The sequence below is a fragment of the Bolinopsis microptera genome, chromosome 11 (genome assembly GCF_026151205.1).
Source record: "Bolinopsis microptera isolate Bmic1 chromosome 11, MBARI_Bmic_1.0, whole genome shotgun sequence".
NCBI lineage: Eukaryota > Metazoa > Ctenophora > Tentaculata > Lobata > Bolinopsidae > Bolinopsis > Bolinopsis microptera.
The window spans coordinates 428,474-453,502 of NC_087082.1; the positions used below are offsets into that span (position 1 = coordinate 428,474).

The 25,029-nt window shown below is 41.5% G+C and overlaps 1 protein-coding gene across 1 annotated transcript; it reads left to right on the forward strand.

Annotated features, from left to right (window-relative positions):
- Positions 1-7,482: 7,482 nt before the first annotated feature.
- Positions 7,483-22,566, forward strand: LOC134822699 (beta-galactosidase-like). Its single transcript, XM_063833895.1, has 15 exons — positions 7,483-7,600; positions 7,848-7,954; positions 8,270-8,360; positions 9,280-9,397; positions 11,884-11,997; positions 12,278-12,356; positions 13,474-13,695; positions 14,430-14,603; positions 14,808-14,963; positions 15,904-16,079; positions 17,975-18,092; positions 18,342-18,466; positions 18,609-18,708; positions 21,880-21,981; positions 22,113-22,566. The coding sequence occupies exons 1-15, from the start codon at positions 7,518-7,520 to the stop codon at positions 22,238-22,240; spliced, it is 1,893 nt and encodes a 630-aa protein (XP_063689965.1). The 5' UTR covers positions 7,483-7,517; the 3' UTR covers positions 22,241-22,566.
- The last annotated feature ends 2,463 nt before the right edge of the window (positions 22,567-25,029 follow it).

Sequence of the window (25,029 nt, forward strand, 5' to 3'; positions counted from 1 at the left end):
CTTTTTTCGAAGTTTTGGGGAAAACCAGAGAAAATTTACACAAAATAGAGTTAAATTGGTTAAATTTGCCATTTCTGCTTCGCGTTTTTGCCAATAACTCGAAACACGGTATATCTTACTCTATAGTCTATAATCATTGGCAAAATGGCAATTGTAAACGATTTGTATTTATGAGGTTGACGCCCCCCCGCAGTTGCATTATTGGGTCAATATGGGCGTGGCCCATATTTCCCATAGTAACAAAATTGTCACCGACCGGAAATCAGTTATTCGTACCATTAGGAAGGTCTGTGCAAAGTTTCAGGAGTATCTGAAGATTTGCAGGTACCGAACCTGTCCATAAATGACTGGACTAATATAATAAACGTTCATTTTATTCCATGTGGCTTACTGACAATCACCCAATCGTAATTCAGCTTGGTTAACAAGAAATGATCTACAAACTCTAACACCGAATAAAGTCGTAGTATTTACTATTTGTAGTGTAGTGTAGTGTAGTGTACTACTATATTTACTATTTGTAATTATCAACAGACATAAAAAGGAGTTTTATACATGATTATGTGAGTCCTCGTTACCATGGTTACACTACACTACACTACACTACACTCGTTACCATGGTTACTACACTACACTACATTACACTCGTTACCATGGTTACTACACTACACTACACTACACTCGTTACCATGGTTACTACACTACACTACATTACACTCGTTACCATGGTTACTACACTACACTACACTACACTACACTCGTTACCATGGTTACTACACTACACTACACTACACTCGTTACCATGGTTACTACACTACACTACACTACACTACACTCGTTACCATGGTTACTACACTACACTACATTACACTCGTTACCATGGTTACTACACTACACTACATTACACTCGTTACCATGGTTACTACACTACACTACACTACATTACACTCGTTACCATGGTTACACTACACTACACTACATTACACTCGTTACCATGGTTACTACACTACACTTTATTACACTCGTTACCATGGTTACTACACTACACTACACTACATTACACTCGTTACCATGGTTACACTACACTACACTACACTACACTACACTACACTGTGCGAGAGAGATGAAGGCGGATGCGATAAGATACCAATGGGACAGTCAGAAAAACTGAACGGTTAATTTTTTCAAAAAACTCCGCTCAGTAAAACATTAGCTCAATTGGGAGCAATCAAGAATTTAAATTATAAATAAGAGCGGCGTAATCTAGACTTTTAGGCAATAAAGAAAATATTTACTTTTCATCGAAATACCTTGATCAGTACTTGTAGGGTAAACAAAACTGTAAACAAAAGAATTGACGTGAGAATAAAAGCAAATATAATAAAAGCTCTTTGTTCACCTTAAGTAAGTAATACATTAAGGGCACATATTAAAAGCAAGAGGTATTATAACCGACATGGGATTTGTGCATCTGTTATAAGACGAATGTTACAAGCTGTATGTGACTTTTAAGTTTTAGTCCCACATCTCCTCTGAATTAGGTCACACAATATACCTTTATTACGATTTACGTACTTTAGTTCGACACGTACTCTAGTTCGACAGCCAAAGTAAGTCAGAACATCGCCCTGTCGAACATCCGAACATCGGTACGTGGGCGGGGGGGGGGGGGGGGGGGGGGGGGGGTACGTGGGGGGGGGGGGGGGGGGGGTACGTGTCGAACATCGGTACAGCTTGAGTCCAGGTACTCTAGTTCGACAAATATTTTCCCTCCATTTTCATGAGCAATCATGTGGTAGTAACGAGCACGTACCGGTACCTCAACAGAAGAACTGGAAGTAATATGACAGACAGTTGAACTACATCATTCTGTCCTATATGATGACTTCAACAGAGTGGATTACTTGAAGTAAGTGGGATCTCTAGCTCGAGCTTGCCTTGCTCTGGATAATATTCATGTTTCCAATAATCTATCTTGGACACCGCATATCAGGACCATAGCATACAAACTTTGACAAACAGCTCTTTGGATTTTCAATGTAACAATGTAACACTCTACACGTAATGTAACACTCTACACGCAATGTAACACTCTACACGCAATGTAACACTCTACACGCAATGTAACACTCTACACGCAATGTAACACTCTACACGCAATGTAACACTCTACACGCAATGTAACACTCTACACGCAATGTAACACTCTACACGCAATGTAACACTCTACACGCAATGTAACACTCTACACGCAATGTAACACTCTACACGCAATGTAACACTCTACACGCAATGTAACACTCTACACGCAATGTAACACTCTACACGCAATGTAACACTCTACACGCAATGTAACACTCTACACGCAATGTAACACTCTACACGCAATGTAACACTCTACACGCAATGTAACACTCTACACGCAATGTAACACTCTACACGCAATGTAACACTCTACACGCAATGTAACACTCTACACGCAATGTAACACTCTACACGCAATGTAACACTCTACACGCAATGTAACACTCTACACGCAATGTAACACTCTACACGCAATGTAACACTCTACACGCAATGTAACACTCTACACGCAATGTAACACTCTACACGCAATGTAACACTCTACACGCAATATAACACTCTACACAGAAAGTCTCTTGATGTAAGTCCCTGCTAAAGCTGTGTACTGTGTACTGTGTACTGTGTACTGTGTACTGTGTACTGTGTACTGTGTACTGTGTACTGTGTACTGTGTACTGTGTACTGTGTACTGTGTACTGTGTACTGTGTACTGTGTACTGTGTACTGTGTACTGTGTACTGTGTACTGTGTACTGTGTACTGTGTACTGTGTACTGTGTACTGTGTACTGTGTACTGTGTACTGTGTACTGTGTACTGTGTACTGTGTACTGTGTACTGTGTACTGTGTACTGTGTACTGTGTACTGTGTACTGTGTACTGTGTACTGTGTACTGTGTACTGTGTACTGTGTACTGTGTACTGTGTACTGTGTACTGTGTACTGTGTACTGTGTACTGTGTACTGTGTACTGTGTACTGTGTACTGTGTACTGTGTACTGTGTACTGTGTACTGTGTACTGTGTACTGTGTACTGTGTACTGTGTACTGTGTACTGTGTACTGTGTACTGTGTACTGTGTACTGTGTACTGTGTACTGTGTACTGTGTACTGTGTACTGTGTACTGTGTACTGTGTACTGTGTACTGTGTACTGTGTACTGTGTACTGTGTACTGTGTACTGTGTACTGTGTACTGTGTACTGTGTACTGTGTACTGTGTACTGTGTACTGTGTACTGTGTACTGTGTACTGTGTACTGTGTACTGTGTACTGTGTACTGTGTACTGTGTACTGTGTACTGTGTACTGTGTACTGTGTACTGTGTACTGTGTACTGTGTACTGTGTACTGTGTACTGTGTACTGTGTACTGTGTACTGTGTACTGTGTACTGTGTACTGTGCACTCTGTACTGTGTACTGTGTACTGTGCACTGTGCACTGTGTACTGTGCACTGTGTACTGTGCACTGTGTACTGTGCACTGTGTACTGTGCACTGTGTACTGCGTACTGTGTACTGATGTGCTAAAGCTGAACAGAACTGAACAATGATATGATGATTGTTATAAGTTATATATTCTTGCCGAAGCTCAATGACGTCACTACGAAGCTCAATGACGTCACTCCTATTTTTCTTTGTTTCAAGTCAGTAGTGCAGATTTTCAAACAAGTTACAAAATTATAGATTTTGACTATTGATGTGTGTTGCAAATTCTTACGAAATTTCATCTCATAGTGACACAGAAAACAGTATATATATATATACATAAAACAGTGAAGATAATCATATTTTTACAGCGTGATCTGTCACAGCATCTGCCGACTCTAAAAGTGTTTATCTAAGAAGACACGTACTGTGACAAGGCCTACTTAAAAAGGAGCGCTAATTTGGATTTTGTTGAACCAGACGAAATTAACATTTTCTCTACAATAATTTTGTTACAGCAGAAAATCCAAACAGTGGTTATATCTTGAAAAACACTAAACTTTTGTTTATATTTCAACATCGGTCACTGTATCTGATCTAATCCTGGAACTGCTCGCAAGTATTGGGATCACGGTTTAAAGCTCTTTAGAAGTACATGACAAGCTTCTACTACTAGTAGTATAGCTACTAGTGACATTCTGTATCAGATACTCCCAGGCTCGGTGGAACTGTGTTGTGGTTCTTTTAACTGACGGTCTCACTCTAGTGAGTTACTTTAACTGACGGTCTCACTCTAGTGAGTTACTTTAACTGACGGTCTCACTCTAGCGAGTTACTTTAACTGACGGTCTCACTCTAGCGAGTTACTTTAACTGACGGTCTCACTCTAGTGAGTTACTTTAACTGACGGTCTCACTCTAGTGAGTTACTTTAACTGACGGTCTCACTCTAGTGAGTTACTTTAACTGACGGTCTCACTCTAGTGAGTTACTTTAACTGACGGTCTCACTCTAGTGAGTTGCTTCAACTGACGGTCTCACTCTAGTGAGTTGCTTCAACTGACGGTCTCACTCTAGTGAGTTGCTTCAACTGACGGTCTCACTCTAGTGAGTTACTTTAACTGACGGTCTCACTCTAGTGAGTTACTTTAACTGACGGTCTCACTCTAGTGAGTTGCTTCAACTGACGGTCTCACTCTAGTGAGTTACTTCAACTGACGGTCTCACTCTAGTGAGTTACTTTAACTGACGGTCTCACTCTAGCGAGTTACTTTAACTGACGGTCTCACTCTAGTGAGTTACTTTAACTGACGGTCTCACTCTAGTGAGTTACTTTAACTGACGGTCTCACTCTAGTGAGTTACTTTAACTGACGGTCTCACTCTAGTGAGTTACTTTAACTGACGGTCTCACTCTAGTGAGTTACTTCAACTGACGGTCTCACTCTAGTGAGTTGCTTTAACTGACGGTCTCACTCTAGTGAGTTACTTTAACTGACGGTCTCACTCTAGTGAGTTCCTTTAACTGACGGTCTCACTCTAGTGAGTTGCTTCAACTGACGGTCTCACTCTAGTGAGTTGCTTTAACTGACGGTCTCACTCTAGTGAGTTACTTTAACTGACGGTCTCACTCTAGTGAGTTACTTTAACTGACGGTCTCACTCTAGTGAGTTACTTTAACTGACGGTCTCACTCTAGTGAGTTACTTTAACTGACGGTCTCACTCTAGTGAGTTACTTTAACTGACGGTCTCACTCTAGTGAGTTACTTTAACTGACGGTCTCACTCTAGTGAGTTACTTTAACTGACGGTCTCACTATAGTGAGTTACTTCAACTGACGGTCTCACTCTAGTGAGTTACTTTAACTGACGGTCTCACTCTAGTGAGTTACTTTAACTGACGGTCTCACTTTAGTGAGTTACTTTAACTGACGGTCTCACTCTAGTGAGTTACTTCAACTGACGGTCTCACTCTAGTGAGTTACTTCAACAAACGGTCTCACTCTAGTGAGTTGCTTCAACTGACGGTCTCACTCTAGTGAGTTACTTTAACTGACGGTCTCACTCTAGTGAGTTGCTTTAACTGACGGTCTCACTCTAGATACTAGGACGACTCACCTTGAGTTATGAAAACTTGGGTAACAAGTCGATTTATCACATGTTGATTGTTGAGTGTCCCCCCCCCCCGGCCCCCTAGATTTATCACATGTTGATTGTTAAGTGTCCCCCCCCCTCGCCTCTGCATATAAAGCTTGTTAGTTGTTTCTTCTATAGATATGATTATTTGTGTTTTCCTCTATCTTGCAGTTTGGGGTTGCACAAGGGGTACTATAGCAGATCCCAGATACATTATACCTGCCAATCAAAACTACGGGACACTGGGATGTGGGTACCTTCCAATAGCAAATCAATAAGAGTCTCATGACCAAACAAAATATGCTTACTGACTAATGAAATTACTTATCAACTAACGAAATAATACATTTACTCATCATTGACCATCAATAATTAGGACAAAATGAGCAAAAACAAGTAAGAACACCGAACAGCAGAAATGACTAGGCAGTGAAAGTATAGCTGATAAGAGTGATAGGGGTCTGTACGCAAGGTCAGTATGTTATGTATACAAGCTAGAGCTTAACATCACAACAGAGAAAGAGAGAGAGAGAGAGTACACTAAACGGTCTACAAGTTACTGATAATGGGCCGTTCTCTCAGCTAGGGTACAAGAGCGTAGCGTCCGCGTATCTGTACGTGCAGTGAAGACGAGCACGTGCAAAACTGCCGACTATTCGGAGGACGAAATCTATAAATATCCACGACACACGCGAGAGTGTGATGCGGCCAACAGAGTAATAGCTCAGATCTGTACACTACCTATTGCACGTGGGTTGCCATAGTTACGAATGGAATTCCGCGGAGCAGTCACGTGTTAGCCGGCGTCCAATGAGCTGGAGATAAAGACTCATACTATTGTCACATGACGCACATCTGGCTCACGGTACACGCCGCTAGATATAGCCTAATGAAGAAGACAGTGTGCTATGTACCTTATTATCTACGTTATTTGTGTAGTTAGGTGCGTCACGTGGACATCACCTGACACGTGTCATGAGAAGTTGCACGTGCACTTTCGCCTTTCACGTGTACACCATCTGATGTCCATTAGCCAATTACACTATACTTTCGAGATTTACTGTCTATTGATCCAGCGCTCACCGGAATTAAGAATGTATTGTACAAGAGACACGTGCGCATGACACGTGCACGTGCGCATGTTATTGTCTTATCAACCTCCAGGAACTATGTAAAGCATTACGAATATGAGAACCTGGAGCAAGTGCAGCGGCACCTCCTGGGCAGTGCAGGGTGAGACACCACCTCACACCTGGCCAGTGGGAATTACCAATACGCAGATCAGAATTAAGCTGGTAGAAAATATATTGAATTACGTCATTTACAGTTGAAAGACTCGAGGTTGTGAGGGAAAAGTGATACATTCCCTGATTAATGTTTGATAACTTTGATAAAAAATAGCAAGACTTAAATAATGTCCAAACCTGAGTTCAAGTAAAGACCGTCTCAACTGTAAAGGAGGAGAATGGAAAGCTTCTTTCCCCTTAATCCTTATCCCACCTGAGGGAGAGGGGTGTCACTTTGTTAAGTAAAAGTAAGTTATATTTGGTATATGATATGTCTGTTGATTGTCAATGATTGTCAAGATAATATGTTTATGAATAGAAGCTGGTTGTTATGGACTTAGAAGCTGGTTGTTATGGGTGTAAAAGCTGGTTGTTATGGGTTTAGGTCTGTTAGTTTTATCTTGTGCGTATGTTCGATAAGCAATAAGCATCCATCACGAGTACATCTTCTTCTAGAATATTTTATAATGTAATTTCGGGTAAAGATAATTCCGTGTGTTACATGACACTTATCATAGAGCCTATGAGGCTATTTATTGTGTATTGAAATACAAGAGGTGATGTCTAAACTTTGGTTCATTTTACAAAATGCTTTTTGTTTTAGCGTTAGTTTTGCTGGTTTGCTCGGGTCATGCTAAACGGGGCTTCTACATAGACTGGGAGAACGACAGGTGAGGAAGTTAAGTCATAATATAGGGTCCTACAGTTAAGTTAAGTCATAATATAGGGTCCTACAGTTTTATGAAGTCCTATTACTATCAGATAATATACGGTTATATAAGACTGTATAAATACGACCTACGTGTAAACGTACGTGACCGGTCACGTCATTTTTGATTTTATTAACAAAAAAGTTTCTCGCAAACAGTTGAGGATCTTTCAAAAAAGTAAAATAACCAGATAAAAATATTGCGTCAGGTTTGTAAAGGACGGAGAGAGTTTCCAGTATGTTTCAGCAGGAATGCATTACTTCCGCATACCACACCAGTACTGGCAACACCGGATATCCGCTGCTAAATCTGCTGGTAGGAGCTGGAGCAATTAGTTTTGTCGCAATTAATTAATCAATTTTGTTGCAATTGATTTTGTCATTTTTATGTAATTTCAGAAGGCATCAACATGGGATACCGATAAGAAATTATACTAAAAATACACAAATTGTCGCTTTTTTATGAACTTTTTTATGAACTTGAAAGCTATAACTGAATCGAATAGAAGTTACACATTTTTCAGTTTTACGGAACAGTATTCTATAAATTATTTTCATGTAATTATCTCAAAAGGCTAACTTACAACTAAAAAGGCTAAATTTTATTTTAAACGTTCCTAAATAACATCAGGTTTAAACGCTGTCCAGACCTACGTGGCATGGAATGTCCATGAGCCCCAACCTGGACACTACAACTTTGAAGGAGATTTCGATATCGTCAAGTTAGTTTTCAAATAAGAAATAAAATCTAAATTATCTATTTTTGTGATGCTCAGTCTAAGAATTTTGAATCATTTTCTTGATCCAAAAGTCATCAACAAAGAAGATTGTTAATACAAAAAAACTAACCTCCTTTGCGGCTAGAAAACACTAAAACTGCAATATGTACAGGTTCATTAAACTGGTGCAGGCTGCAAACACTAAAACTGCAATATCTGCAGGTTCATTAAACTGGTGCAGGCTGCAAACACTAAAACTGCAATATCTGCAGGTTCATGAAACTGGTGCAGGCTGCAAACACTAAAACTGCAATATCTGCAGGTTCATGAAACTGGTGCAGGCTGCAAACACTAAAACTGCAATATCTGCAGGTTCATTAAACTGGTGCAGGCTGCAAACACTAAAACTGCAATATCTGCAGGTTCATTAAACTGGTGCAGGCTGCAAACACTAAAACTACAATATCTGCAGGTTCATGAAACTGGTGCAGGCTGCAAACACTAAAACTGCAATATCTGCAGGTTCATGAAACTGGTGCAGGCTGCAAACACTAAAACTGCAATATCTGCAGGTTCATTAAACTGGTGCAGGCTGCAAACACTAAAACTGCAATATCTGCAGGTTCATGAAACTGGTGCAGGCTGCAAACACTAAAACTGCAATATCTGCAGGTTCATGAAACTGGTGCAGGCTGCAAACACTAAAACTGCAATATCTGCAGGTTCATGAAACTGGTGCAGGCTGCAAACACTAAAGCTGCAATATCTGCAGGTTCATGAAACTGGTGCAGGCTGCAAACACTAAAACTGCAATATCTGCAGGTTCATTAAACTGGTGCAGGCTGCAAACACTAAAACTGCAATATCTGCAGGTTCATTAAACTGGTGCAGGCTGCAAACACTAAAACTGCAATATCTGCAGGTTCATTAAACTGGTGCAGGCTGCAGATATGGCGCTGATCCTCAGAGTAGGTCCGTACATCTGTGCGGAGTGGAACTTCGGGGGTCTTCCTCCCTGGCTCCTGGGACGTACATCTCAAGTAAGTAGTGGAACTTCGGGGGTCTTCCTCCCTGGCTCCTGGGACGTACATCTCAAGTAAGTAGTGGAACTTCGGGGGTCTTCCTCCCTGGCTCCTGGGACGTACATCTCAAGTAAGTAGTGGAACTTCGGGGGTCTTCCTCCCTGGCTCCTGGGACGTACATCTCAAGTAAGTAGTGGAACTTCGGGGGTCTTCCTCCCTGGCTCCTGGGACGTACATCTCAAGTAAGTAGTGGAACTTCGGGGGTCTTCCTCCCTGGCTCCTGGGACGTACATCTCAAGTAAGTAGTGGAACTTCGGGGGTCTTCCTCCCTGGCTCCTGGGACGTACATCTCAAGTAAGTAGTGGAACTTCGGGGGTCTTCCTCCCTGGCTCCTGGGACGTACATCTCAAGTAAGTAGTGGAACTTCGGGGGTCTTCCTCCCTGGCTCCTGGGACGTACATCTCAAGTAAGTAGTGGAACTTCGGGGGTCTTCCTCCCTGGCTCCTGGGACGTACATCTCAAGTAAGTAGTGGAACTTCGGGGGTCTTCCTCCCTGGCTCCTGGGACGTACATCTCAAGTAAGTAGTGGAACTTCGGGGGTCTTCCTCCCTGGCTCCTGGGACGTACATCTCAAGTAAGTAGTGGAACTTCGGGGGTCTTCCTCCCTGGCTCCTGGGACGTACATCTCAAGTAAGTAGTGGAACTTCGGGGGTCTTCCTCCCTGGCTCCTGGGACGTACATCTCAAGTAAGTAGTGGAACTTCGGGGGTCTTCCTCCCTGGCTCCTGGGACGTACATCTCAAGTAAGTAGTGGAACTTCGGGGGTCTTCCTCCCTGGCTCCTGGGACGTACATCTCAAGTAAGTAGTGGAACTTCGGGGGTCTTCCTCCCTGGCTCCTGGGACGTACATCTCAAGTAAGTAGTGGAACTTCGGGGGTCTTCCTCCCTGGCTCCTGGGACGTACATCTCAAGTAAGTAGTGGAACTTCGGGGGTCTTCCTCCCTGGCTCCTGGGACGTACATCTCAAGTAAGTAGTGGAACTTCGGGGGTCTTCCTCCCTGGCTCCTGGGACGTACATCTCAAGTAAGTAGTGGAACTTCGGGGGTCTTCCTCCCTGGCTCCTGGGACGTACATCTCAAGTAAGTAGTGGAACTTCGGGGGTCTTCCTCCCTGGCTCCTGGGACGTACATCTCAAGTAAGTAGTGGAACTTCGGGGGTCTTCCTCCCTGGCTCCTGGGACGTACATCTCAAGTAAGTAGTGGAACTTCGGGGGTCTTCCTCCCTGGCTCCTGGGACGTACATCTCAAGTAAGTAGTGGAACTTCGGGGGTCTTCCTCCCTGGCTCCTGGGACGTACATCTCAAGTAAGTAGTGGAACTTCGGGGGTCTTCCTCCCTGGCTCCTGGGACGTACATCTCAAGTAAGTAGTGGAACTTCGGGGGTCTTCCTCCCTGGCTCCTGGGACGTACATCTCAAGTAAGTAGTGGAACTTCGGGGGTCTTCCTCCCTGGCTCCTGGGACGTACATCTCAAGTAAGTAGTGGAACTTCGGGGTCTTCCTCCCTGGCTCCTGGGACGTACATCTCAAGTAAGTAGTGGAACTTCGGGGGTCTTCCTCCCTGGCTCCTGGGACGTACATCTCAAGTAAGTAGTGGAACTTCGGGGGTCTTCCTCCCTGGCTCCTGGGACGTACATCTCAAGTAAGTAGTGGAACTTCGGGGGTTTTCCTCCCTGGCTCCTGGGACGTACATCTCAAGTAAGTAGTGGAACTTCGGGGGTCTTCCTCCCTGGCTCCTGGGACGTACATCTCAAGTAAGTAGTGGAACTTCGGGGGTCTTCCTCCCTGGCTCCTGGGACGTACATCTCAAGTAAGTAGTGGAACTTCGGGGGTCTTCCTCCCTGGCTCCTGGGACGTACATCTCAAGTAAGTAGTGGAACTTCGGGGGTCTTCCTCCCTGGCTCCTGGGACGTACATCTCAAGTAAGTAGTTTACTGATATGTAGCACACTAGGTGTACCTACTGGTATGTAGCACACTAGGTGTACCTACTGATATGTAGCACACTAGGTGTACCTACTGATATGTAGCACACTAGGTGTACCTACTGATATGTAGCACACTAGGTGTACCTACTGGTATGTAGCACACTAGGTGTACCTACTGATATGTAGCACACTATAGGTGTACCTACTGATATGTAGCACACTAGGTGTACCTACTGGTATGTAGCACACTAGGTGTACCTACTGATATGTAGCACACTAGGTGTACCTACTGGTATGTAGCACACTAGGTGTACCTACTGGTATGTAGCACACTAGGTGTACCTACTGATATGTAGCACACTAGGTGTACCTACTGATATGTAGCACACTATAGGTGTACCTACTGGTATCGGTTAAAAAGCGTAGATAAAAGAAGACAAAATGGGCTGCAAGTTCAAATACACAGAAGACTATAAGTACAATAATTAACCCTAAATGTTGATTTAACGGCACTCGCGACAGGTGCGGACGACAGATAAACAGTACCTGTTAGCGGTTAACCAGTGGTTGGAAGTGCTGGCACCTAAAATAAAACCTCTACTCTACGCAAACGGAGGTCCAGTGATCATGATACAGGTAATCTCAAGATTACACGTGTCAACCATTAGCCAATCAGCTTCCAGTAACTTGTAAACCGTTAGTTTTCATATTCAACTTTGAGACCACGTTCAACATAATATTCGGGTTTTGCCATATACCAGCTGTTTGAACTGTTAGGGCAAGGGAATGTTCCGAATAATGTTTAATGACTGTTTAATTAACTATTGTTTAATTAATAACTGGTAAATAATGTTTAATGACTGTTTAATTAACTATTTTTAATTAATAACTGGTAAATAATGTTTAATGACTGCAGGTGGAGAACGAGTATGGTTCATTCGGCTGTGATCATGATTACATCAGTCTTATGACAACCTTCTTCCAACAATATTTCGGTTAGTGTTACATCACGTGACTATGGTAGTATGGTGTTACATCACGTGACTATGGTAGTATGGTGTTACATCACGTGACTATGGTAGTATGGTGTTACATCACGTGACTATGGTAGCATGGTGTTACATCACGTGACTATGGTAGCATGGTGTGACATCACGTGACTATGGTAGCATGGTGTTACATCACGTGACTATGGTAGCATGGTGTTACATCACGTGACTATGGTAGTATGGTGTTACATCACGTGACTATGGTAGTATGGTGTTACATCACGTGACTATGGTAGTATGGTGTTACATCACGTGACTATGGTAGTATGGTGTTACATCACGTGACTATGGTAGTATGGTGTTACATCACGTGACTATGGTAGTATGGTGTTGCATCACGTGACTATGGTAGTATGGTGTTACATCACGTGACTATGGTAGCATGGTGTTACATCACGTGACTATGGTAGTATGGTGTTACATCACGTGACTATGGTAGCATGGTGTTACATCACGTGATTATGGTAGCATGGTGTTACATCACGTGACTATGGTAGCATGGTGTTACATCACGTGACTATGGTAGCATGGTGTTACATCACGTGACTATGGTAGTATGGTGTTACATCACGTGACTATGGTAGCATGGTGTTACATCACGTGACTATGGTAGTATGGTGTTACATCACGTGACTATGGTAGTATGGTGTTACATCACGTGACTATGGTAGTATGGTGTTACATCACGTGACTATGGTAGTATGGTGTTACATCACGTGACTATGGTAGCATGGTGTTACATCACGTGACTATGGTAGTATGGTGTTACATCACGTGACTATGGTAGCATGGTGTTACATCACGTGACTATGGTAGCATGGTGTTACATCACGTGACTATGGTAGTATGGTGTTACATCACGTGACTATGGTAGTATGGTGTTACACCACGTGACTATGGTAGTATGGTGTTACCGTGGTGTTCCCACCTACGAGTGAAAATTGAGAGGTAGCGCGCCTGAAAGGTAGCGCGCCTGAAAGGTATTTCAAAAATAAATCTTATTGAACAATCTCATAATTAAACCAGCTCCAACTAAATATAAAACACTTTCCGATAAAACCAGGAAAAGATATCATCTACTTTACAACGGACGGACCAGGAGGGTACAAATGTGGCTCCCTGCAGGGCACTGAGCCCCTCTTTACCACTATTGATTTCGGGGTGGGTTCTGACGGAGCAGCCGAGTTCCGGAAACTGCGCAAGTTCCAACCTGACGGACCCAGCGTTAACTCAGAGTTTTACACCGGCTGGCTGGATCACTGGCAGCACAAACATTCCACCAGATGTGAGTTGAGAAGTTTGTAATTAGTGTCCCCACAGGTAAGGATGTGGTGTACTTCACAACGGATGGTAAGAGAGACTGGGAACTGAGTTGCGGGATTACGCCTCCTCTGTTCGGTACTGTAGACTTCTCCCCTGCTGATAACGTTACAGAGATCCTAGCCAGGTTGAGGAGACATCAGAGCAAGGGTCCGGTGGTGAACAGTGAGCTTTACTCTGGGTGGTGTGACTGGTACGGAAAGGTTCATCAAACTACTGGTCAGTACCTACATGTAGTCAGCTACACTACACTACACTACACTACACGTAGTCACTGACTACTAGTCAGCCTTCTTACAATTGGGATATTTATGTAGGGATTGGGACAAAATGATGACAATCCAGATGTTACACTATCCATTTTTGATGGTTTTTGTCATCCTTGATTCTATCCGTCATCTGTTTTAAATGACCGATGGACTGTAATTTTTCCTTTAAGGAATAATCTTATTTCAGCTGCTGAGCCACTCGGAGCGACCCTCAACAAGCTCCTCTCACTCTCAGTAAGTGTGAACCTCTACATGTTTCACGGAGGCAGCAACTTTGGTCTCTCCAGCGGAGCTAGTAGTATGTATACTACTGGAGCTAGTGACTACGAAACCGTCTTCACACCACAAAGCTACGACTACGACGCTCCCCTGTCCGAGCAAGGTAAACCCGCCCCTCCCACCTCATATACTATCACCTGATCTGTTTCAGCTGCTGAGAAACTGGGAGTGTCTCTGGACAAGCTGGTGGGTCTGAAGGCCAGCGTGAACCTGTACATGTGGCACGGAGGCAGCAACTTCGGCTTGTGGAGCGGGGCACAGAACAGAGGCGGACTCATCGCTAATCCAACCAGCTATGATTACGATGCTCCACAGTCAGAATGGGGTAATGTTAATCTCACCCATCTCGAGAGAGACTAAAAATGCTTTCACTTGACAGCTAAACGAATGAAGCCTAAAATTGTCAAGGCCTGAGAATGATGAGAAACTAATTTGTTGGGCTAAGCGCTATGAAAGTATCTATTAGTAGAGCCTCACTGCCTGAGTACTCGAGTTTCATTCTTATCCAAAATCATTCCTCCGTTTTCAGGCGACGTGAAATTGGATAAATACTGGGCAATAAGGAACGTTACAGAGAAGTACTTCCCGGGAAACAAGATGCCGGTACCAGAGGACTCTAAGAAATTGGGAGGTATACCCCTCAAGCTCACATTAGCAGGAATACTGACTATTCAGATCGGACCAGGTGGGTTTAATACTAAACATTTATCTACACTACACTACACTACACTACACTACACTACACTACACTACACTACACTACACTACACTACACTACACTACACTACACTACACTACACTACACTACACTACACTACACTACACTACACTACACTACACTACACTACACTACACTACACTACACTACACTACACTACACTACACTACACTACACTACACTACACTACACTACACTACACTACACTACACTACACTACACTACACTACACTACACTACACTACACTACACTACACTACACTACACTACACTACACTACACTACACTACACTACACTACACTACACTACACTACACTACACTACACTACACTACACTACACTACACTACACTACACTACACTACACTACACTACACTACACTACACTACACTACACTACACTACAATACACTACACTACACTACACTACACTACACTACACTACACTACACTACACTACACTACACTACACTACACTACACTACACTACACTACACTACACTACACTACACTACACTACACTACACTACACTACACTACACTACACTACACTACACTACACTACACTACACTACACTACACTACACTACACTACACTACACTACACTACACTACACTACACTACACTACACTACACTACACTACACTACACTACACTACACTACACTACACTACACTACACATTTATCTACTAAGATTATTTTCACAAATCTTTCTTCCATCAGAAACATAAATATTAAATAATCTTACCGAGGACCAGGCTTAAGTGTCCATAAACACTGAATGAATAAAGATATGGCGGAGTGGCAGGGTCGCAAGCGCCGTTCAGTAGAAATAATCGATCACTCAACCAATTAATTGACTAATTATTTAACTAACTTACATAATTAGGCAATTCTGCACCTAGATACGCTGGTGAAGAAGTCCCCACTTCCCCACACAATGGAGCAGCTAGGTGTGTTTGAAGGTATTTTAGCGTACGAGCACGAGGTTACTCCGGGGCAACCTCTCATAGATGTGGAACTGGAGATACTGGGGGTTCACGACCGCGCTTATGTTCTCACCGACGGGAGCTTTGTTCAGGTGAAATAAGTCCACCGATCTGAACCATCATATCAAAATTCATATTATTTTTTTGGCTGCCAATTTAACTTCATGTCTTTAATAGCAAAATTGTGTGGTAGAGGGGTCAACTAGCGACTAATCAGGTGTCCTCTTATAATCACTTGTCCTCTTATTATCACGAGTCCCCTTATAATCACGTGTCCCCTTATAATCACGTGTCCCCTTATAATCACATGTCCCCTTATAATCACGTGTCCTCTCATAATCACGTGTCCCCTTATAATCACATGTCCCCTTATAATCAGGTGTCCCCTTATAATCACGTGTCCCCTTATAATCAGGTCTCCCCTTATAATCACATGTCCCCTTATAATCAGGTGTCCCCTTATAATCACGTGTCCCCTTATAATCAGGTCTCCCCTTATAATCACATGTCCTCTTATAATCACGTGTCCTCTTATAATCACGTGTCCTCTTATAATCACGTGTCCCCTTATAATCACGTGTCCCCTTATAATCACGTGTCCCCTTATAATCACGTGTCCCCTTATAATCAGGTGTCCTCTTATAATCAGGTGTCCTCTTATAATCACGTGTCCCCTTATAATCACGTGTCCCCTTATAATCACGTGTCCCCTTATAATCACGTGTCCTCTTATAAATATAATCACGTGTCCCCTTATAATCACGTGTCCCCTTATAATCACGTGTCCCCTTATAATCACGTGTCCCCTTATAATCACGTGTCCCCTTATAATCACGTGGCCCCTTATAATCACGTGTCCCCTTATAATCACGTGTCCTCTTATAATCACGTGTCCCCTTATAATCACGTGTCCCCTTATAATCACGTGTCCCCTTATAATCACATGTCCTCTTATAATCACGTGTCCCCTTATAATCACGTGTCCCCTTATAATCACGTGTCCTCTTATAATCACGTGTCCCCTTATAATCAGGTGTCCCCTTATAATCACGTGTCCCCTTATAATCAGGTGTCCTCTTATAATCACGTGTCCCCTTATAATCAGGTGTCCCCTTATAATCAGGTGTCCCCTTATAATCAGGTGTCCCCTTATAATCACGTGTCCCCTTATAATCACGTGTCCTCTTATAATCACGTGTCCCCTTATAATCACGTGTCCCCTTATAATCACGTGTCCTCTTATAATCACGTGTCCCCTTATAATCAGGTGTCCCCTTATAATCACGTGTCCTCTTATAATCACGTGTCCTCTTATAATCAGGTGTCCTCTTATAATCACGTGTCCTCTTATAATCACGTGTCCCCTTATAATCAGGTGTCCCCTTATAATCACGTGTCCCCTTATAATCAGGTGTCCTCTTATAATCACGTGTCCCCTTATAATCAGGTGTCCTCTTATAATCACGTGTCCCCTTATAATTACGTGTCCTCTTATAATCAGGTGTCCTCTTATAATCACGTGTCCCCTTATAATCAGGTGTCCTCTTATAATCAGGTGTCCTCTTATAATCACGTGTCCCCTTATAATTACGTGTCCTCTTATAATCAGGTGTCCTCTTATAATCACGTGTCCTCTTATAATCACGTGTCCCCTTATAATCACGTGTCCTCTTATAATATTAATATTAATATTAAATCTAATGATTGAAAGCTGGACGGTGCCAGGTGGTTCTAATGACCAATTAAAATATATAAAATAATAGTGAATAATAATCCCTCTAAACAGTTACTGTTGTAACTTAAGATTTCTCACATCTTGTATTCCTTGTATTCCTTGTATTCCTTGTATTCCTTGTATTCCTTGTATTCCTTGTATTCCTTGTATTCCTTGTATTCCTTGTATTCCTTGTATTCCTTGTATTCCTTGTATTCCTTGTATTCCTTGTATTCCTTGTATTCCTTGTATTCCTATAATCATGTTACTCAGGTGGTAAGGAGAGAGGAGGAGGTTAAGTTCAATATAACCGCTCACAAAACAATTACTATTATGGTGGAGAATATGGGTTATATCGGCTTCAGTAAAGCAATGCTGGACTACAGCGCAGGTATAATTTGGTCTGATTCTAGCTCTAGGCTTTGTTAGAAATATCATAACAGCAGTGCTATCCTTTAACAAATTACATGACTTCTGAACGGCGGACACCTTCAGAGATCTCATCATTCCCCCCCCCCCCCCCCCCCCTTCAGAGATCTCATCATTCCCCCCCCCCCCCCCCCCCCCCTTCAGAGATCTCATCATTCCCCCCCCCCCCCCCCCTGTTTTTTAACGTTCATTAATCTGATGACACCACCAGAGTACAAAGGGCTAAAGAATGTAACAGTTAACGGTTGCATCTGGACACACTGGAACCACTACAAAATAAACGTAACTGACACCTCCAGAACAACGGATCACATTTCTTCTGTTTATCCTTATAAGGTGATTTCAGTACCTTCGTTCTTACAACTAAATATACAAATTCAACTTACAAAATCGATCAAATTGTTTTAAATATATAAGTGAGTTCAAAACTGAAAACGATATTGTTAGGCCATGCAGCTAAAATAACACTTTTTTGCAGGCGAAAAGCTGGAAAGGGAAAACGTTGCTACCAAAAGGACCGGCAGTTTTCAGCGGTGAATTTGTTTTGGAAAAAAGTCAACTGCTGGATACATTTGTCAGTAAGTGAAAAAATGATGAAATACGTATTTCACACTGCTCAATTAATTTTTGAATCGTCCACATGTTTTCAATTTCCATGATCTATCAGTTGCAGTTAAAATTTCAAAAACGATGCAAAAAGTGCGCCAGAAATGTTTAGATAATTGATAAGAAATGGAGTGCTGCGAGACAAGAATTTTACTAATTGGTCGAAATAAGAATCTTACTAATCGGTCGAGATAAGAATCTTGCTAATTAAATTACTAATTGGATTGTCTAATGATGCTGACAAACTGTGAGCTTAGTATAAATCAAGTTTGTATAGTCAAATGCAACATGTAGGCGAGTGACCGATTTCATTCTCGGTATCATTTTGCATTTGCGGACGGTTATTCAAATTAATATCATTTACTTTTGATTGGGAACCGGAAAGAGAGACACTGGCAGCGGTCCACTCTAATCATGGGTTTTGGTCCAATTATGGGTTTTGGTCAAATAGTACATAAGTAATAAGTATTTATGTGAATTGACAGTTGACACCATTATTGATATTCTTAAATCACTAATAACGAGATTAGCAATTTAGAATGTCAAATGTAGAAGCTCCCATCCTCTCGACTTTCTCTTTTTGTAGTCTTATTTGTTTGTATGCAGGAAGGTAAAGGGGCTAACAGCTAGGGAATAACTGTGAAATTATGAATTTATTAAAAATTATAACTTAATACTACATATTAACCATTGCTAATGGTCTGGCCCGGCGCGCGCTACTTCGTAGCTTGTAGCATTTGCCATCGGGCCAATATTTCGAGAAGAAAGTGGCGCGCGCTACTTCGAAGAGATTTAGACGAGTAACATCCGTCAATACTACATAGTAAATATCATAAGATGATAATATTGAGTAGATTTAAGATTCAACGTAACATGACCGTATTGAATGGAGTTGGGTTGAAAACATATAAGTGATACGATAGTTTAACTTATAGGTAATTGACGATGTCAATTCATGGCAGCTCGGCGCGGCACAGTAGCGCATCGCGCTACAAAACTTATAGAAGCTTTCAATAAACATGTGTTAATCGTTATCAGCCGTATTGCGTTGAAATCCACTGAAATTTCGAATATATTTAACAAACCTTAACAATCTTCTTCGCTTCGTTTGTTTCATTTTTGCAGTCTGCATATTTGCCGTCACAAAACCAATCATCTGGAAAACAACCTTAACCACAGGCTTGTCCGCCGCCGCCAAACGCCGCCGGTCAATTTGACGACGCTGCACGCCGCCGATACCACCCCTGGCGTACGACGGCGTGAATAAATCGAATTTTTGAAGTTTCATTGAAAATTCAATTTGCAGATTGAAAAATTAAATAAATAAATAAATCAAATTAGAATCAAATTTTTGCACAGCTCAAATTTACTTTAATTGTATTTGTCGGAAAAAAAGCACGATAATGTAGATTCATAATTATAAGCGGTGCACGATAAAAATAAACTTGCTCGGATTTTCAAAATTTTTGTACCATCGTTTTCTAGAGACTGTGAGAATTTTCACAGTACCAAATTTATCATACCTTTTTGGAATGATCAGTGAGTTTCGCCTAGGTGCCATATTTGATGGTGCGCGGCTTTTGGAGCAAAATTAGGTGTAAAAGTCGCGTAATTTGACGAAATTCGTTGATTTTTGTCGTATTATTCTGTCATATCTTCGGTTCCTGAACATGAATCATGCTGAAAATTTGTCAGAACCTTCCAATCATACTTAACTACCGAACCTAATTTAGTTGGGAGAGATTGGCCTTGACTAAGAGGTCTAAAAATGACAAAATAGGTATAAATTCGTTGATAACTCAAATTCTGAGCATCGAAATTGCTCAAACTAAATTAGGTTCAGTATAACATAAATGTTTACGTAAGCTGACCAAATTTCAACAAAATTGTTATATGGGAAGTATTATAACTTTTCGATTGTTTCCAAAATAATGTGCTGGCCGAAATAAGAGCTAAAAAACCATTTAATTGTCAATGGTCAGCGCGCGCGTCTTATTGTCGATGGCGCACTGCCTAATAATTATAATAGACCAAATTTTTAGGGTCGATCTCAGGGTCGATCTCAGGGTCGATCTTGACCATTGTTAATGATCTGGCCCGGCGCGCGCTACTTCGTAGCACTTGTGACTTGCCATCGGAGAAGAAGGCGGCGCGCGCTACTTGTCATACGTTGTATGACCCGCCGCGCACGAAGTGCGCGGCTCCCCCTGTATCGTCGAAGACGATACAGTGAAGACGATAATAGTGAAGCGACAGTGGGGGTCACCACGTGATACAACGCGCTACTTCGAAGAAATTTAGACCAGTAACATCCGTCAAGGTCGATCTCACGCCGCCGCCGCTGGTGAGTTTAGGGCCCACGCCGCCGCCGACTGGTTTAGCCACGGCGGACAAGCCTGCTTCATGTTCACCATTTGAAAATTTTATAAGCGTGACTGTGAGGCCTTCGCGATCTGTTCCGCAGCCTGTTTGAGTAAGTAAAGTTTTTTTAAGATAGATTTTTAAATTTAAAAATTTGTTTTTAAAGAGAGGCTGGGCCAAAATAGCCCGCGAGAGGATAACATTGAAATGTTTACGGTAGATGTTAAGACTAAGAAATGTACATAAGTCCAGCAAATGCAAATTCCAATGGAGGTGGTCTGCACAATTTATTTAGACTCAGCACGCAAACTTATCTTTTTCAAATACCATATCTGTTATCGGACTTTATTTATTGAACGAACATCATGAACGCTAGGGCTTCCAGCGTTCAAGTTGCGCTCCTACTAAATCGCTCGCCCAAATTTTAAGAAAATTCTTGTGAAAAGGCCCTTTGGGCATGAAAGTGATCTGGATCGGTGTATTTTTGGACGCTGATTCCAAATCACCCCCCATGACGTAGGGTTAAATTGCTTCCCTGGAGAGTTATGGGCAAAAAACCGTTTTGGTCACGAAAGAAATTTAGACGAGTAACATCCATCAAGTGTTCAAGTAAAAATTAATTGATGCAATATTTGAACGATCTTTGAAGAACGATTACCCTTAATAATGTGTCAAATTTAAGCATGAATTACTCTACTGCCTGGTTTCAACTTTTCAAGTTAAATGTTGAAGTTAAATTAAAGTTAAATTCTATAACAATCACGACCATTTCCACTGCTCAGATATAACGAGGAGTTGGAGTAAAGGCTACCTCCTTGTGAACCGTATCCTGATAGGACGGTACTGGCCTGATGCCGGACCACAATACACTCTATATTTACCCGGTAATCATATCTAGTTAACACATATCTCCAATGTTTTTAATTTTACTCACAGTTGGTTAAAGATTATATCTGTACTAGTAAATGTTAATTTTAGCAAATGAGGGCTCTACTGAACCTGCTCATTGTTGCAGGAGTTTGGTTGAAGGAAGGAATCAACACGATAAGTTTAGTAGAACTACAGAGTTACATGCCCGCTGAGAACAGTATCTACCTGACTGACAAACCTTTTATTGATGGCCCAATCAACCCAGATGCTTAATTGTATTGGACTGTCTTTTGGTTTAGAGAGAATCTGAATATTAACAGGACCAGTTATAGCCATAAGTTAATAATATTATTATTATTATATTTCAGTTGAATAGTACCGAGAATGAAATTATCGGTCGCTTGCTTTTCCCTTTCACATTTCATTCACGGCTTACAAATTGTAATAAGTTTCGATTTATAACATGTAATCTATTGCAATTGTAAATGAATGGGGAAAGCGAGCGACCAATTTTACTCTCGGTATCATTTTGCATTTGATTACGGTCATTCAAATTGATATCATTGCCTTTTGTTTGGGAAAGAGAGACACTGGCAGCGGTCCACTCTACCCATGATTATGGTCAAATATATTTTATAAAAATATTCAAAAATTTGATTATGGGTCCGCCACCCATGTTAATAGTCGCTGTCAGAATTTTCTTAATGGAGCTTTTAGCTTGTTAGTTTATAACCTACAAGTACAAACAACAAAGACGCGCGCCGAGTTGGAATCGTCGACGCCCGACGGTCTTGGTCAATATTTGGAACAAATATTTTACGACTGCATTGTGTTTGCAGTTGCTGCTGTTACTGGGGTCCCCAGGTAATTGCTGCTGCTGACCTGCTGTAAGTAATAATTAACGTAATTTAATTAGACGCGCGCACTGTATTGTGCGTCTCTGGTCTCATTTCAAAACTGATTCTATAAGAATCAGTTTGTTGGAGATTTTCTATAAGAACGTCACCGCAGCCGACGTGGACATAAAGTTTATTATGGTTGTGGCAGAAGGACTTTCGTCAAAACTGTGCCAAATCAAAAGGTTGAAAATCGAGTGTTTCGCAGTAAATAACTTTAAATTTAATTGACGATGTCAATTCATCGCAGCTCGGCTTTCGCTGTGAGAAGCCTCATATTGAGTGCGCGGCGCAGCATAGTAACGTATCGCGCTACAAACTTTAAATATATTTACAACTATCTGGAAAGTTTAAAAAAATTCTATCAGTATCAGTCATTAGTCAGTTTTCGAGACAATCGTCAAATATTGCACCATGGTACAGTTTAGTACAGAAAGAGGGGTGTAGGAATGTGGAATGAGTTTCAAAATTTTAAAGTTTTTATAATGTTTATGTAGTACTAGTGCGCACTTCAACTTTGCGCCACAGCTTAAATTTCAAAAAGTTCGTCATGATCATGCGTTGAGAAAAGTTTAATGTGCAGACAACATAAAGCATTCAGTGTCAACCATGGCTGTAAAAAAAGTTGAAGGATATGGTAGGGTCTATCATGTATGGTCGAAACCTGCTTCATGTTAAAATTTTATTGGCAAAATACTAGCAATGACGTACTAGTACTACCGGCCATACATGATACAGCTTGCCGAAGGCAAATTTTTTAAAGCATTTTGCTTTTGAAAAAAGCCTAATTACATCTTGGTGACAGTTGATTCACGATGTCAATCCTTCGCAGCTCGGTGAGGCACAGTGGTGCATCTCGCTGAATTACCGAAGTGGTTGCGAGAAGAATTATTTGATGCGCGGCGCGACCCAGTAGTGCATCGCGCTACAAGGTGACAGTAAAAATAATTTGACAATAGAGATCATTTTCAAACACCGTTTTAAGACCGATTTAAATAATACGATTTTATGCATATTACATTAGGGCATGCCAGCAGTTCTTGTGAAAGTTTTGACCATTGTTAATGATCTGGCCCGGCGCGCGCGAGAAGAAAGCGGCGCGCGCTACTTCGAAGAAATTCAGACGAGTAACATCAAACATCCGTCAAGCGAAAGTGTTGTTCGAAAAAGGAACGAGAAAAGGATTGCACATTGTAGTCATTCGGAGAAATTTCAGCAAATTTGCTTTAAGGAATGAATTGAGCAATGAGAAATGTAAATTTGGACAAAAATGGATTGTACACAGTTTGCAGATGACCTAGCTACAAATGGTACCGACTTATGCTACCAATGAGCTTGTAGCGCGATGCGTTACTGTGTCAATTAACCAATGTGCCTTAAACTAAACAGCTATCTGAGAAATATCTTTTAAAATGTCCAAATTTTGTTATTGTCTGAACAAAGGGGTCAAAAAAGTTGGCCCCTTTTCTGCACATAGTCTTACTGCAATGCAGATAAATTAGCTGCAGATGGTAAAACTACAAGTTATCTGATGTCTGAGAAATATCTTTTGAAGTGCCCCCCGCTTCCTACACCCCTGTACAGAAAGTCCAACTCGGTTGTGGATTAATGATTAAGTTGTAGTGTGTATTAAGTGTGTGATTAAGTTGTAGTGTGAGCTAAACAGTAAGGTAGCATAATGATATAAATATAATATATCTATTATCTGCTTTGTAACAATCAAAATAATTAAAAAAATATCACTGCATTGGCTTAATATATTTATGACAATTATTTATTGACCAAAAAGTAAAAAAAAAGCACAGATGACAGATCACGGCGGAGTTAAACTTAAACTGCAGATGTCTGATACAAGTTTTATCGGAGTTCAATTCTAGATACATACAGTACATACAATACAAGGTGCTCACAATTTGTCCATTGTTAATGGACTAGCCTGGCGCGCGCTACTTTCAACTTTTTAGCACTTGCCTCGGGCTAACATTTCGAGAAGAAAGCGGCCCGCGCTACTTCGAATAAATTTGGGGGCCACTAGATGACGTGTGCAATGGACAGAGGAGAATAGCCATAGTTATTTTTACACTTACAATTTTACCCAAGCCTAAACCCCGGTGGAACCGAATTAAATCAAGAATTTGAGACCAATTACTCTGCTTAATATTGATT